The sequence below is a fragment of the Triticum aestivum genome, chromosome 4D (assembly GCF_018294505.1).
Source record: "Triticum aestivum cultivar Chinese Spring chromosome 4D, IWGSC CS RefSeq v2.1, whole genome shotgun sequence".
Lineage (NCBI taxonomy): Eukaryota > Viridiplantae > Streptophyta > Magnoliopsida > Poales > Poaceae > Triticum > Triticum aestivum.
The window spans coordinates 477,684,587-477,699,062 of record NC_057805.1 but is presented as its reverse complement, the minus strand read 5'-3'; the positions used below and the strand labels follow the sequence as shown (position 1 = coordinate 477,699,062).

The 14,476-nt window shown below is 44.8% G+C and overlaps 1 protein-coding gene and 1 long non-coding RNA gene across 3 annotated transcripts; one reads left to right on the top strand and one right to left on the bottom strand.

Annotated features, from left to right (window-relative positions):
- Window positions 1-1,690: 1,690 nt before the first annotated feature.
- On the top strand, window positions 1,691-5,788 carry LOC123098782 (nucleolysin TIAR). Of its 2 annotated transcripts, none has more exons than XM_044520859.1 (7): window positions 1,691-2,294; window positions 2,957-3,043; window positions 3,181-3,436; window positions 3,534-3,769; window positions 4,203-4,304; window positions 5,036-5,323; window positions 5,398-5,788. In XM_044520859.1, exons 1-7 carry the CDS (start codon window positions 1,902-1,904, stop codon window positions 5,440-5,442), a joined length of 1,407 nt encoding a protein of 468 aa, XP_044376794.1. In that variant the 5' UTR covers window positions 1,691-1,901; the 3' UTR covers window positions 5,443-5,788. The 2 variants fall into 2 exon arrangements, with proteins under 2 accessions (XP_044376794.1, XP_044376793.1); XM_044520858.1 differs by having other exon boundaries at window positions 1,693-2,294; window positions 3,519-3,769.
- Window positions 2,548-6,796, bottom strand: LOC123098783 (uncharacterized). Its single transcript, XR_006447978.1, has 3 exons — window positions 6,641-6,796; window positions 6,151-6,339; window positions 2,548-2,749 (listed from the first exon to the last, which is right to left on the bottom strand). It is a non-coding gene; the product is annotated as an uncharacterized lncRNA (long non-coding RNA).
- Between the last annotated feature and the right edge of the window lie 7,680 nt (window positions 6,797-14,476).

Here is a 14,476-nt window from a genome sequence, read left to right as displayed (position 1 = left end):
TGGATTATAATTAATACCTAATCTAAATGATCGCCGGCGTCCTGTCCCTGTGTCCGGCCATGGACCAAGAGAACGGAAGCTTTGCCTTTTTCAGTTCCGCCTCTAGAGCCATTAGAACTGAAGCTGTCTGCCTCCACGTCGCCGTCAAGCGACTAATCGGCTGAAGATGTTGAGCCCACCAAGCTTGGCGTCGACGGGAGGAGCGGTGGCCTTCCTGGGACACGAGCGGCGGCAATCTACCGTGCACTACTCCTCCTCAATGCTAGCAGCGCCCGCGGACATGCCGGCTTCTTCGTGGTCGGGGCGCGGTCTCAGCGATGTGACTTCATATGGTGCATTTTTTGCGGGGTAACTTCATATGATATTTTAGGTTGTATTGAATTATAGTCACCCATTTCTATATAATCATTCAATTATTGTCACACATTGTACATATTTTGATTTGATGCATATTGTAAAACAAAGCACTATCCAAATTCATAATTTGCCATCCAAACAAAAGTTGGTATTGAAACTTAACTGAGAGTCCATGAGCCAATTCAATTAGCATCCAAACAAGCGAATTCATATTCATGTACATTACAGCTTCCTCGCTGAATTGGAACTAAAACTAATTCAATACAGAAGCCTCCAATACAAACATCCAAATGCAACATTAGAAAACGACCGTTCCAATAATTAAAAAAGAATGGACCGTTCCACATGAATTTTATAGGAATTCTAGTTCCTTTAGTTCCAGGGGTTCAACTTACTACTATGTTTTCCTCCCATTTTCTATGTGACACTAGGTTATTGAAATTGCTCCCAATGTAAATTTGTGAGAGCAACTAGTTAACGATCGCTCCTTCGGGAGCCTCCCAATGATCACTTGGGGTGAGCTGAGAGCGCTCTCAGCCGCCGCCAGGGGTCGCGCTCTCGGCGTTTTCTCCGAATTTTTTAGCACGCATTTTTGGGGTTTTAGAAGTGTTTCGGTTCTTTTCGGCCTTTTGGTTTTTCACCGGTCCTTCTTAGCTTTTGGATGAAAAATAAATGCGAGAAAAAAACATGTTTTCTTTTTTTCTTTTACTTCCGCGAAAGGCACGGTTTTACTTTCACGAGAGGCACGGCCGTACCTCTCGGAAACGGAAAAATATGCATTCTCTTTTTTTTTATCCTTCTGTGAGAGGCACGGTTTTCCTTTCGCGAGAGGCACGACCGTGCATCTCGGAAACAGAAAAAACACGTTTTCTTTCTTTTTTTTCCTTCCACGAGAGGCACGATCATGCCTCTTTCAAAAAAAAAAAACATGCTCTTAGTTTGTTTTTTTAGTCCTGTTTTTTTTAAAAGAATTCGTCAAAAGCTATCAACATGAGATCTATTTTGAAGATCTCAACACGAGGAATCTAATGATAAAAACAGGTCGAGATTTAGACACACGGTATGAGAGATAAACATTTTGAATAAACGCAGCTATGAAAAAAGAAACTCACAGATTTTACAACAAGTGGCGCATGACATCCTGGAAGATGGGAGTGATCTTTTTTATAAGGAGTACTCTCAACTAGTGATTTTGTAAATTTGTGGACGCAATGCAGCGGGCGAGTAGAACTGTGGGAATCGTCCCCGGGTCGGCAAAGGCCCGTCGGCCCACGCCACCTTCACAAAAACGGCGGGCTCTGTGCATTCGAATTTCAGAAAAATCAGAGGTGGTGGTGGGTCCCGCAGCCGTCACACCAGCCATACGCGTAGCAGCACAGAACAGGCGCAGAGGAGCAGAGCTACTCTGTTTTCTTTCCTCTCAAGAAGAACTAGGAAGAGACTCTCCTCGCCGCCGGTCGCCGCCGTGAGCAAAGATCTGCTGCATTTCCGACGCGTCTGCTCCTGGACCGGACCGGGCCAGAGGTTCCGACCGGGCCGGATCCATGGCGCGCGCCGACGGCTCGGGCTACTGCGGCCTCGCCCAGGGTTTCTTGGCTTCCCGGAGCCCTCCGTCCGGTCGAGCCAGGGATTCTGGGGGCAGGGGGAGGGGGCCCGCGGTGCCGGACGTTGTGGTGATTAGCTCCGACGAGGAGGAGGAGGGCGACGGATCTGCCCCCGTGGCCAGGAAGTTGCGTTTTGGTGATGGAGGGCCGACCGGGGGCTCCAATCTCGCGTTGGTGAAGAAGGGCAAGTGCGATGGCGAGGAGGAGGAAGACGGCGATTGCGTGGTCCTAGACAGCGACCCCGATGGGCCGGTTGCCATTGTGAAACAGGAGGGGAGTTCAGGCTTTGATGGCAGCTTGGATGAATTGCTGGTCGTTGCAGAGAAAGGCCAGGTATTTGTGCCTTCCACTATGAATTTGTGCATGCCGTACATCACGGTGCCTTCCTATATTGGGGGTTATCTACAGAATAGAGGTGTCATCAGATGTGCTGTAGTGTGCGAGTATTTGTGCTGATTTAGTTGCAAGTTGGCGCAGGTGTGACTTTAGAATCGATTGACAAAGGTGATTTATTTGTTTGCTGCTGCTGCAAGACATCATCCTCTATTCAAACACTATGCAACTGGTTAAAATTGCAGTATTCCATTCTATTCAAAAAATCTCCGTTCCATTACATGAGGTTTTCATCTCATACATAGTACTAAGCGAAATAATCTATAGAATAAAAAAATAGAATTAGTCCCGTCTCATTATGAACCGAAAGGGGCTGGCACTTTTCCAGGATATCTCTAGCCAACCTTCCCTCAAGAACAACCGGATCGAATCAGAGTTCACGCCGTCCGTCCGCCCTGAACAAACAGAAATGAACTGTAAAATTTCCAAGTGGTTTGCTTAAGTCTCCATGTCCACCTGTTTGTATTGACCCTGGGTTATCTCTATCTGCGCTTTTTCGATTCATGTCAAATGTAATTTTAAAAAGAGTTATGCTATAATGCCAGGGTTTACCTCAGGCACCCCTTGATTGTTGGCATTAACAATTGGCCATGCTTCTGCAGGTAGCGTGCAGGGACTTCCCTCACTCGCGCCATCTATGCTCTAGCTTGCCCTTTGGCACTACTTCTCACGTCAGGCATTGTACCATGGTAAGTACTTAGCATTGTGATTATAGTAACCATTGTCACTCCCTGATGCTGTTGGCAATATATCACGACACAATGAATATACCCGTAGCAGAGTAGTGTGCACAACAGTGACTTGATTTTTGTTTCTTCAAATGCAGTGCTACTGTTTTGTATGCGATGTTCCAGCTCCATGCAAATATTGGGGTAAAGGTCTCTCGACTGATGATCATTGTCATGGTACCGATGACGAAATGAGCTGGAAAATACTGAGGCAGACATTCAGGCTCGGGCGCCTGACAGCATCTTATTCAGAAAAATACCAGAATGCCGTGCACCCACCAATGGCGCCATCCACACAGCAATATGTACATCATCAAGTCTCAGACCCACAGTCTCATCCATCTTCCATGCCAGGTTTCAGTCACTAGTCTCTTGCTAATGGAAGCTCTCTTCTGAATGCTGAGCACCGAAACTAACAGAGATATACTCCTTACAGTCTTACTGAATGCAGGGCAAACTGTCGGTGCAGTAAGAGCATCTCATTTGACAAGAGCTGAAAGAGGTAGAGGCAATGCTCACACTGCTTGGGTTACTCGCACCGCCACCCCTTGCCAACAAGAGCCATACCAGGAGGAAGAAGACGAAGATTGCACGCCTAAGGTGTACGTAGGGAACCTACACTACGACGTTGTCAGCGAGGACCTCGCCAAGCTCTTTGAGCAAGCCGGTGTTGTTGAGTTCTCAGAGGTAAGCCACTTAGCTCTTCATTATCTTTGTATGCTCATGGATATGTGAAAAAAATGTGTTAAGTTCTGACTCCTTAATAATGTATGCACAGCTGAAATTGGCCCTGTAACCACTTCTGCAACACGATGCAGTTTCCTGTATGATTGTAATGTCATGATGTGCGCTGCTGAAGCTCACAGGGTAGATCTACTAGAATCTAGGTGGCTGCTTTCTAAGCTTCTTGTGTGATATGTTGAATTTGCACCAGATTGCTTTGCGATATTGTTTTGGTTTGCAAATGATGTTTGTGCTATCTGGAGATGCTGTTGATTACACGCAATGTCGGATTTATGTTTTGCCACTCGTATCGGCTACTGCTGTTAATTTGTCAGGCGTGCGTATGTCTGGTTTTCTCTTTGTTCTGAAACACAACTTCTACATTTTTTATGCCTAGGTTATTTACAGCCGAGGAACAGGCCAGAGCCGTGGATATGGATTTGTCACCATGAGTACTGTTGAGGAGGCTGAGCTGGCTGTGGAGATGTTCGATGGCTTTGTGAGTACATTTGATAAATAATACCATGGAGCTAGTGTCCTTATATTTTTCTGAATTTAAATAAAGTTGGAAGGAACCTGTTTAGAGAGCCTGAGCTCCACTGTACCCTATATCTGTAAATTATAAAAACTACTATCAAGAGTTTAAAATTTTCTTTAAAAAAAGTTTGTGTCCTGCACAAATGAAACCAGAAAGATGGTTCAAAATGACAAATGCATGAGTATCTAGTTTTTCTTTGACAGCTTAACAAAAGTCATAAATTTATGGGAAATTTTGCGAACTCACATATTATAGTAATTCGCCCGTGTAATATTTTTTCAAAACATTTATTGAATTTTTGGTGTGTGGGCTCAATGGAGCGTGCGCACCAAAACATGTTATCGGGAACCTGTTCTATCTTACCTACAGCTCATGTGGTCATAGTTGAACTATATGCTTGGGCTGCTCCTAGTTTACATTGGAACACAGCTTCCTGCAATAGCTCCCAGTTTGTCATTCTGAAATCTCAATTATCTAATCTGAAGCCAACTTATTCATCGTCCTCTTCGTTTTGTTAACTCTCTGCCAGCTTATTCATTCGTATGCTATGCGCATGAGAGAGGGTGTTCATTACTATAATTCATTTTTTAGTTGTTCTTTTTGTCGAGGTCAGTGTCATGTGTAAGTCATATCCTACATAAGATAAGTTTGTGCTAAAGAATGCAGTTCTGATTGACCTTTTATGTGCACAGAAATTGTTTGGGATGCTTCTTATTGTGCACAAAGCAGCTCTGAGAGGCGCCCGGGTGGAAACTCCTTCCCATCAATCCAAGTCTGCATTCAGAATCTACGTGGGCAATCTGCCGTCGCAAGTCGATGACTCTTGGTTGGAGGAGTTGTTCAGCAAGCATGGCAAAGTGGTCGATGCTAGAGTCGTCTACGAGCGCAGAGGGGGAACCTGGAGTTTGCGGGGATTCGGTTTTGTGACGATGGCAACAGAGGAGGAAACGTGTGATGCTGTTTATGCCCTCAACAAACAGGTCAGTATACAGATATTTGTATCAACTGTCAGTTTGGGTCTCAGAAACCTGGTTTTCACTTTGAATTTCTGCAGATTCTGGAGGGGCGTGCTCTGGAGATTCACTTTGAACCCCTGTAAATATTAGTCAGTTCGTGTGCGGTCAAAGGTGAGCTGACGTGATGGGCACGTGGCTGTTTTTTCTTCGTCCGATTCGGTTACGGCCCTAGTTGATCAATTAAACGAGTTTATGGCCTAAATTGATCACTTTTCGAGTTATTAGCCTAAAACATGCAATTAGCTAGAGTTAATGGACTCTGTCTGTGAGACCACTTAGAGAACAGGCCTTTTATCTTCTTTTCATTTGAGGCCAATGTGACAGCAATGTGGCTTAATTGATGTTTAAGCTTTGGTAAAATATGTGTTGAAATTTAACATCAGGTTTGCTGCATTTGTAGGTGCATCGTTGCACATCTCATTATCATTCCATCCTTGCCCTGTTTTCCTCTCTTCACTGTTACTTTTTACCATTCCATCCTTGCCCTGAGTTTTCCAAAAGAAGACATAAAGCCCAGTTTGTAGGCATATAGTAGCTGCCAAGCGGTTTACCCACCTTTCTATCTGAATTATTCTTGTGCTTTATTTTTCGCCCTGGGTGACGGCTAAATGAAGAACCTTTCTACCAGGGCCGGTCCTGAGATTTCAGGGGCCCAGGGCGAAACTACAGTCCGGGGCCCTTAGTATAATTGTCTAACTAGTAATCATCATACGTAGATATAATTGTATCAAAGGAAACAGTTAAGTAAATTCAAAATCAGTGTGCATATCACATAATGTATTACATATTACCTTCAAAATTTTCTTCCAACATTTTGAGATGCAAAATCGGTAATGATTGTATCAATATCAATTTCTTCAAGCAATTTTTTCTCAATGCATCAAGTTGCCAGGCCATTTAACGTCTCTTGCGACATTGTAGATCTCAGGTAGTTCTTCAATAATTTCAACTTTTTGAAACTGAAAGGAATAATTACCTTGCTGAAATTGAAAGGAACAATTAGCTTTTACAATTAGCACAAAGCTAATTAAAACATTAGATTAATTATAGAAGATTTTCATCTAATATTATCATGACAAAGCTGATTCCCGAATCAACTGGTCAATAGGGAATTCTTGGCTGGGCGATCAAATCATTGAGGATTTAGCACACAGCCAGATTAGATTACAGAGATAAGGTACTATATTATGCCCTAGCAAATTTCGGGAATCAGCAATTCAGCATAGGGCACAAGGGCGAGGGCAGATGACAGAGCCGCATAGGGCGCGAGGAGAGACGTACCTGCTGCCTGCTGCAGTCGGCGGCCATCGTCGTCTCGTTCGTGAGAGGCCGCAGAGACGCGGAGTTGAAGACGGCGATTAGACGAACAGCGGCCAGCGGAAGAACGACCGAACGATCCGAAGGAAAAGGAAACCGTGAATCTAGCGATTGCTTTCCTGTGCACGTCCTGTGCCTGTACGAGGTGGAAACATGGGCCAGGCCCACATTTCTCATTTTGTGCCTGTACGAGGTGGAAACATGGGCCAGGCCCACATTTCTCATTTTCTTTCATGTACGCTGAGGGCCTGAGGCGTCGTCGCTGAGTTTGGCTTCTCTTTTTTTTCCCTCCAAGTATACGTATATACAGATACCTGGGAGGGCCCCCTGACATTTGGGGGGCCCGGGGCGGCCGCCCCGTTCGCCCCCCCTAGGGCCGGCCCTGCTTTCTACATTGCTCTCTCATGAGTGGGACCGGCCCATCTTGTTCCAGCCATGACCATCTTGCCTTTGTTACCGCCGCTCTCCCCTGACAGTTCTGTTTCATTCAGAATATGAACAACTTCTGTTGTGATATTTCCATCGTCTTGCAGTGGTAGAAACTAGGAACACACTAACACTATGAAAATGATTAAATTTGTAGCAACTAGCTGGAATGAAAACCTGAAATTTTAAGGCGTATATATATTCTGTGTAGCTGAGGCTGATGAAGTACAAACAAAATTGCTCAACATTTATTTAAAAACATAAAACACAAATACTGCGGCACAAACACACCACTTGCACCATACCATTGATACGGTCGCCCGGGTTGCTCATGGTTGGGTCCACGTGAGGAGGAACGCCGACTCAAAGGCGGCGCGGTCATACAAAATCGGGGCGCTGCCGCGGCGGTCGTGAAAAGAAAGGAGAAAAAACGAGGCCGTGGCCTCCTGCGCGCCTAGGCTGGCAGTTAATTGAGGCGGATGACGTGAGAGCTTGGTAGGTCTCGTTATAAGCAAGACATAGCGGTACACTATTTGTTACTCATAGCGACAAACTGTCTGGCAATCACACACAAATGGGGACAAATGGTCGGTCCAATTACGTTTCCGTAGAAACCCTAGTGTTTGTTTTTCCTTGTTTTCATTGCCCATTTTTGTTGGCCTTTTTACTTGTTTGTAGTTCTTCATTTTATTTTCCAAAAATGCGCAATTTTTTTTAAATGTCCATGAGTCTCCAAAATGTTCACAAATGTATAATTTCAAATGTAAGAACATTTTTGAAAACGAAATAACAAGGTTCAAAGGATTATCATTTGTGATGTTCGGAAACCAACTAAAAACCTAAAAACCTGCTAGAAATTAGAACTAGAATTTTTGCCACAGAGTTCTGTTAAGGAGGTTCACCGATCATCGGCTAGTCCTAGGGGCATCAGTATGGGCGCTCGTTCCTATGACACCGCTATAATACCGCACTCGGGCACTAGGGGCAAAGCCAGCGTATAGGCGCTGGGTTCAGGTGAAGCCAAAAAAATTCCTTGTATGCACACGCATATAGAATAGTCATGTGTATGAACCCAGCGAAACGACAAGGCTGCACCCACTGAAAGTTGAAGCCTTTTAGTGAGGTAGTCAACAAAATCGTTTAACGCGAGTAACCCAATAAAGGCCCACTGGTAAACCGGTCTGATGTGCGCCTCGTACCGTTGTACGGAGCAGGCCGCACATGCCTTTCTGTTGTGATTCACTTCCCCACCACCACTCCTATTTGGTGTGGGTCGCTGTGTAGCGACCTAGCGCACACCCCACACACGCAGGCCAATTTTGATTGTTTTCCAACGGTTTTCGGAAGGTTCTAGAACCTCCTTGGTTATTCTTTTGTTTTTTGCCTGGTTATTTTTTTTCTTTTTTTGGCTTTCTGTTTTTGTTTTATTTTTATTCTCTTTTTCGTTTATCTTGTTTTCTTGTTCATTTTTTCTTTTTCTTTTTTCCTTTACTTTTCTTTTTCTAATATTTAATTATTTTATATTCCTTTATTTTCCATTTTGCGAGCATCTTTAAATTCAGGAACATTTTTTAAAATCATGAACAATTTTCAAATTTGCAAATATGTTTTATAATTTGTTGATTTTTTAAAAATTTATTTACAGTTTTAAAATTCGTGAAGTTTTCTAAATAATTTAAAATTAGTAAAAAACAATTGTGAATATTTCCCCAATTCAAGAATATTTGTTTCTGCAAATTCGTGTAAATTTCTCTTAATTGTGAACATTTTTAGAAGCGGCGAACAATTTTTGTAATTTAGGAACAATATTTTGAATTCACTTGCATTTATACTTTTTTGGCAAATATATTTTGCAATGCATGAAAATCTTCCCAATTCATGATAATTTATTGAATCAACGAACTTTTTTGAAGCGAGGAACTTTATTGAAATTGCGCGTGTTCGTGGCGCGCACGACGCCAAATAGGATGGCCCCTTCTCCACGACGCCGCCACGGTCTCTCCTGTAGGCTCCCACCCCTCTCTCATTCGCGCATCACAACATCAACGCTCGCCTGGTCGGTAGTGGCAAAGCAAGGAGGTCGCAACGGCAAGTTCGAAATTGCGGTCCAGATTCAAGGTAGTGCGATCTCATCTTCTCCCTCTTGCCCATGTTCTATTTAGTCTACTGTGGTAATACCTTTAGCCCTAATTTTAAATTGATTTTTTCCTAGAACTTTGATCGATCTAGGTTATGGAACTATATTTTTTTTTGAAGACAAATGAATCACAGCATTTAGATAGTGACGCATGCACATTGAGGCCACCCGTTAGATGTAGGACATGTTCATCAAACATACTAGGAGAAAATAATTTAAATGACCTGCCTTAACAAATGGGACAATACAATGATAGTGAATTTACATGCTTATTTTGCTTAATTATTTATTTTCAAACCTGTCAGACTAATTTGTCATTTTTAGTATAAAGTCCTTTCGGCACTATTCTATTTACAATATCTAAACAAGTGATTTTATAATTTCACCCAACTGGTATGTCAAAGCACTCTTTTGTTTTTAACGCAATAACTGGTATGATATTTCTATTCGTTATGTTATCTTTGAGTGATATATATTTAAGTTGGACATTACACTTAATTAATATAACCAAATCCGTCCCGAGAGTGAACGAGTGAACCCATTAGCTTATTTTTCTGTCTCCGCCCCTGCCGGGCGCCGGCACATGTTGCCAGCTCCCTGCGCGTCTGTGCAATTATGTTGACAAAATTTACATCGTGCGTTTGCCCCATATTAATAGAAGACCTAGGATACAAATGTTCAACACTCCGTACCCTGTATACGCATAGTACGACTCAAAACCCTACTGTAACATACTTGTATAAATTATTTGACACTATTCCAACATAATTTTTGACAACCGAGAAAACTCACAATTAGCTTCGTGTTCTGTCTGTCTTCCCCTAAATCGTGATAAGATCAGCAAGCAGTAAAAATCACAATCATATGTATTACTCCCTCTGTCCCATAATATAAGAACGTTTTTGACATTAGTGTAATGTCAAAAACGTTCTTATAGGACGGAGGGAGTACTTGCCAGGATTTTCAGGTACATTTCTATAGAACTCTCTGGATCCCATGCGGAATCACGTGTGCAACGCATGCAAGCGGCCGGTTTGGGCAGACCAGGAGGCCAGAAGGAGACCGACGTGACAATGCAATTGCTAATCAGAAAGCTAATCCGTCAAACGTGCTGCGACAGCGCTGGCCTAATTCGCTCGTCCTCTTCCCCGTCGACGACCAGAAGCGGACGGAAGAAGATCGGATCGGACTAGCTCGCTGGCTGGCTGGCTGGCCCGTCGCCGAATGATTGCGGCGTACGTACGGCGGTGAGCCCGTTGGCTTTGTCTCGTCCCGGCTAGGCCTTTAGCAGACACAGGAATCAGGGGCATGTCTTTTCGTGGGAAGCTTTACACCCGCCGTTGTCGTCGCCAGTGGAGCCTTGCGGCGGAGGAAGATCTCGTGGGGCGATCCTCGAGGCCACGACGCGGCCTCCCATTGCTGGTCCCGACGCTGCACAGGATCAGCTATTTTGGCCAAATCTGGCTCCTTCCCAGCGCAATCATTCGCCTAGCTAATCTTCAGAGTGGCGCCTCCGATTATACTAATGTACTCAGCGCTATGAGATCTTTATCGTACGTGCGCCAGCACCAAGCTTAGCCACACCGCCCCAGGATCGCTCACTTCTTTACTGATGGCGATGGAGATGGATAGATAACGTGTAGAAGAACATGAAAGTGAAAATAAAACAGATGATATCTATCTTCTCAAGAATTAGTACCCATCCGTGCGGTTCTTCTCACCCTACCGTACCCTAGGTATTGCTTAGGATCTACTCCCTTCGTTCTAAAATAGATGACTCAATTTTATACCAACTTTAGTATAAAGTTGGGTCATCTATTTTGGAACGGAGGGAGTATATATATTACAAGAGTATTTGCTTAGGATCCTGGCAACGTTGCCACTTGACCGCAGTTAAGGCCCGTGCGATCGAGAAGAAAAACAACGCCTATTAATGGCGATGGAGATGGACAGATAACGTGTAGAAAACTTGAAAATTCTGGCCATTGATCGGCATTTCATCGGCACCATATGATCCGCATCCACTCGTCGCCGTCCATCCCTTACCTTTGCCACGATCAGAGACTTTGCGTTCAAGCAACAGTACTATAAATTTACCTACTGTGATCAGGTCTATTCTTGCTTCGTATCTACCGTGCCATCAATTTGTGCATATGTTGATCTATTGTCTAATCAGCAAGAGAAACTGAGAAAGCATAATGTCATTGGAAGCATTGATTTCAAGTTTGAACTACTCTCTCTGGTCCGAATTAATTGACACAACCTTTATACAATGTAAATTACTTAGAGCATCTCTAGCAGACCCTTTAAAACACATGAAACTGTAAAAAAACCGTCGGTTTTTAGTTTTAGGCGGAAAAAACGACCCAAATAGAACCCATAAACGACTCCGGCCCTTATATTTTTTTAAGGGGCGCGGAAAACATCCCCACCGAAACTGTGAAAATAAGGATTTCGGAGCCAACCCGAGGGTGCCATGTATATGCGAAAGACCGTTGGCGGGAGTCCAACTGCCATCAGAACATTCATGGCTCACTCTCGTCCGCCCATCCCCGCATGCCGGCCGCCCGCCCTAATAGCCGCGGACGCCGTCCGCCCCGCCCGCCGCACCCGCCCACGGCTCTCCCGACGGAGGAGCTAGCTAGCTCTAGCTGAATCGATGCGTGTCTCTCCCGACGGAGGATGGTGGAGTCCGGCCGTAGCTAGCTAGCTCTAGCTGAATCGATGCGCGACTCTCACGACGGAGGACGGAGGAGTCCGACCGTAGGTAGCTAGCTACGGCGAACGGAGGAGTCCGGCCTCTGCCTTGGCCGCCCTGGCCTCTGCCCGCGCCCCGCGTCTTCCTCGTCCGCCCGTCCGCCTTGGCCGCCCTGGCCTATGGTATGTGCCTATTTCAAATTGGTGTGAGGAAGAGGACGGCCAGGAGAAAAAAAAGTGGGCTAGTTATGGGTCTGTCCGATATTATTCAAAGAATATATTTTTTTACGGGTTGATTATACGGGATCCGTTCGGCCGCAGGTAAAATCGGCATTTAAAACACGTTTTTCTCGGCCCTTATAACGACTTTAAGGGTCCGCAACATAAGGGGTCTGCTAGAGATGTTCTTACATTGTATAGAGGTTATGTCAATTAATTAGGATTGGAGAGAGTACTTCAATTTTTTGCTGGATTGTAATATTTAAATTAGGACTACTATCACATTTGAACATTTTCAATCATCTACGATTTGATATGTGGCTATTTTGAGCTTGCGAACTTAAAAGAAAGAAAGAGGCGAAAGTTTAGAGGACTGGTTGGATAGCCGTCTCCCGCACCACTGTCCGTGGATTGGTCTGCACCGGTCCGCAGACGGATGTGGTGTCCAATTTGAGGACGTTGGAGATGCCCTTACAAGGCAAGCCATTCCCCTCCGAACCCTACGAGAGATGATATGTGAGGGCACTGTGTTACCCCTCCTCCCCAACTAGCTTTGTTTTGGTGTAGGAGGTTTCTCCTCCAGACCCCCGCAAAAAAAAGGTTTCTCCTCCAGAACATTGTTCCAGCATGACCGTCACCTTACTGACTTTTCTTCTACGATCAACAGCGACAAGGCGACTCCGGCGATAGAGGCACACGCGGAGGGATGCGATCGGCCCATTCGGGAGGATGACGAGGGTCGACCTTAGAGACTTTGATGTAACTTTTTATTTTTCATGTGTGTTCATACTACTGGTTTGATTAATATTAGTTACTTTACACCGCGTAAGAACATCATCGTACGCTGGGCTGGAAGAATGACAACCTGGGCGACCGACCTGTGGCCGCCATGGAGCGAGTGGTTTAGTGGTTACTGTCAAGACGCAAGCACGAGAAGATTTTACATAGAGCAGTAGTCAGTGCTAGACTTGTAGCTAGGACTAGGAGAGCTACCGCTACGTACTCATCGGATCGACCAGATGCAGATGGTGCCCCGATCCAGCATTCAATGTGTTCACAAGTAACTAGAGACGTCGAACTAAGGCCGGGCGGGGGTCCATGGCTTCCTGATTTGGACGGCGACATCTTCCTCCGTTCACACGCCAACGCCGTGCTGATCGTGCTCTCGTTATCCGCCGCATCAATGCTCGCTGGATCGAATCCGGCGTTGCTGATCGTGCTCTCGTTATCCGCCGCTTCAATGCTCAATCGATGGTGCCCCGACCCAAGGCTAGCTGCGCGAGATCGATCGATCCACTAGTGTGGGGCTGTGGTGGGTTTGATCCACTAGCGATCGACCTAGACGATCGACTCGACAGCATCCGCGGTTGATTTGTGGTGGACGAATCGATTGGTCGATCTCACTCGCTGTAGCATTGGCATTGACGCATCAGATTGCACACATGCGTTGACGAAATGGTCTCGCGAGCTTAGCGTGTGTATCATGCGTTAGTTAAGCACTACTGCTGCCTGAGGTTAAGAGTGTCAACGTGCAAACAGCACGCATTATTGACGAAACTGGAGTGCATATGCGTCAATGCGAGCTGTTTCTCGGGTCACGCCCTCCCTTTGAATTCCATGGCGTGCCATGCATCATCAGGGTTCTTGACAAATTTGTTAATACTCTCTTCGTCCGGAAATACTTGTCATTAAAATGAATAAATGAAGATGTATCTAGACGTATTTTAATTCTATATACAATCTTTTTTATCTATTTTGATGACAAGTATTTTCGGAAGGAGGGAGTACTAGCTAGATAGGGAATGATAACTCCATTTTTGGTCATCAGATATATAGTTGTACACGCACATGCATATAGTACTAGTTTGTTCCCGATCACATCACCCTGAAATGAAACCGCATCGTCACATCAGTTAAACTCTCTATTGAACTGCAAAAACTTCATATAGTACGTGGTACCATTCAAGCCAAATGCTTGCGCACCCAAAGTTTTAAATCATTACAAAACAACGGCCGGCAACAACTCCTACTACAAGATATTCTTGAGAGCACGCGCTTATTTGCCAGCCGCGCCCCACCATGCTGCATCATAGCGCCCATGAAGTTCTTCGTTCCTTGAGGGTTTTTGCTTCCATTAGCAGAAGGCAATTGTTTCAGCAGCACAAAATTTGCCTTGGGACACAACGTAATAGTGAAACGCACTAGCAACTCTGCCAAGATTAGTTACAAAGTAGTCATCAAAGTACTCGACGTCGTGGTAGAAGCCATCAAAGACTTTTTTTCACATCCAAAAGCGCCGGAATTGTCAGCGAATAGGGCAT

Excerpts from the sequence above, each read along its gene's own strand:
- LOC123098782 (XM_044520858.1), top strand. The coding sequence starts at position 1,902 with ATGGCGCGCGCCGACGGCTCGGGCTACTGCGGCCTCGCCCAGGGTTTC. Across the intron at positions 3,044-3,180 it reads ACGTCAGGCATTGTACCATG|TGCTACTGTTTTGTATGCGA; the intron begins GTAAGTACTTAG and ends CTTCAAATGCAG. Across the intron at positions 5,324-5,397 it reads TTTATGCCCTCAACAAACAG|ATTCTGGAGGGGCGTGCTCT; the intron begins GTCAGTATACAG and ends GAATTTCTGCAG.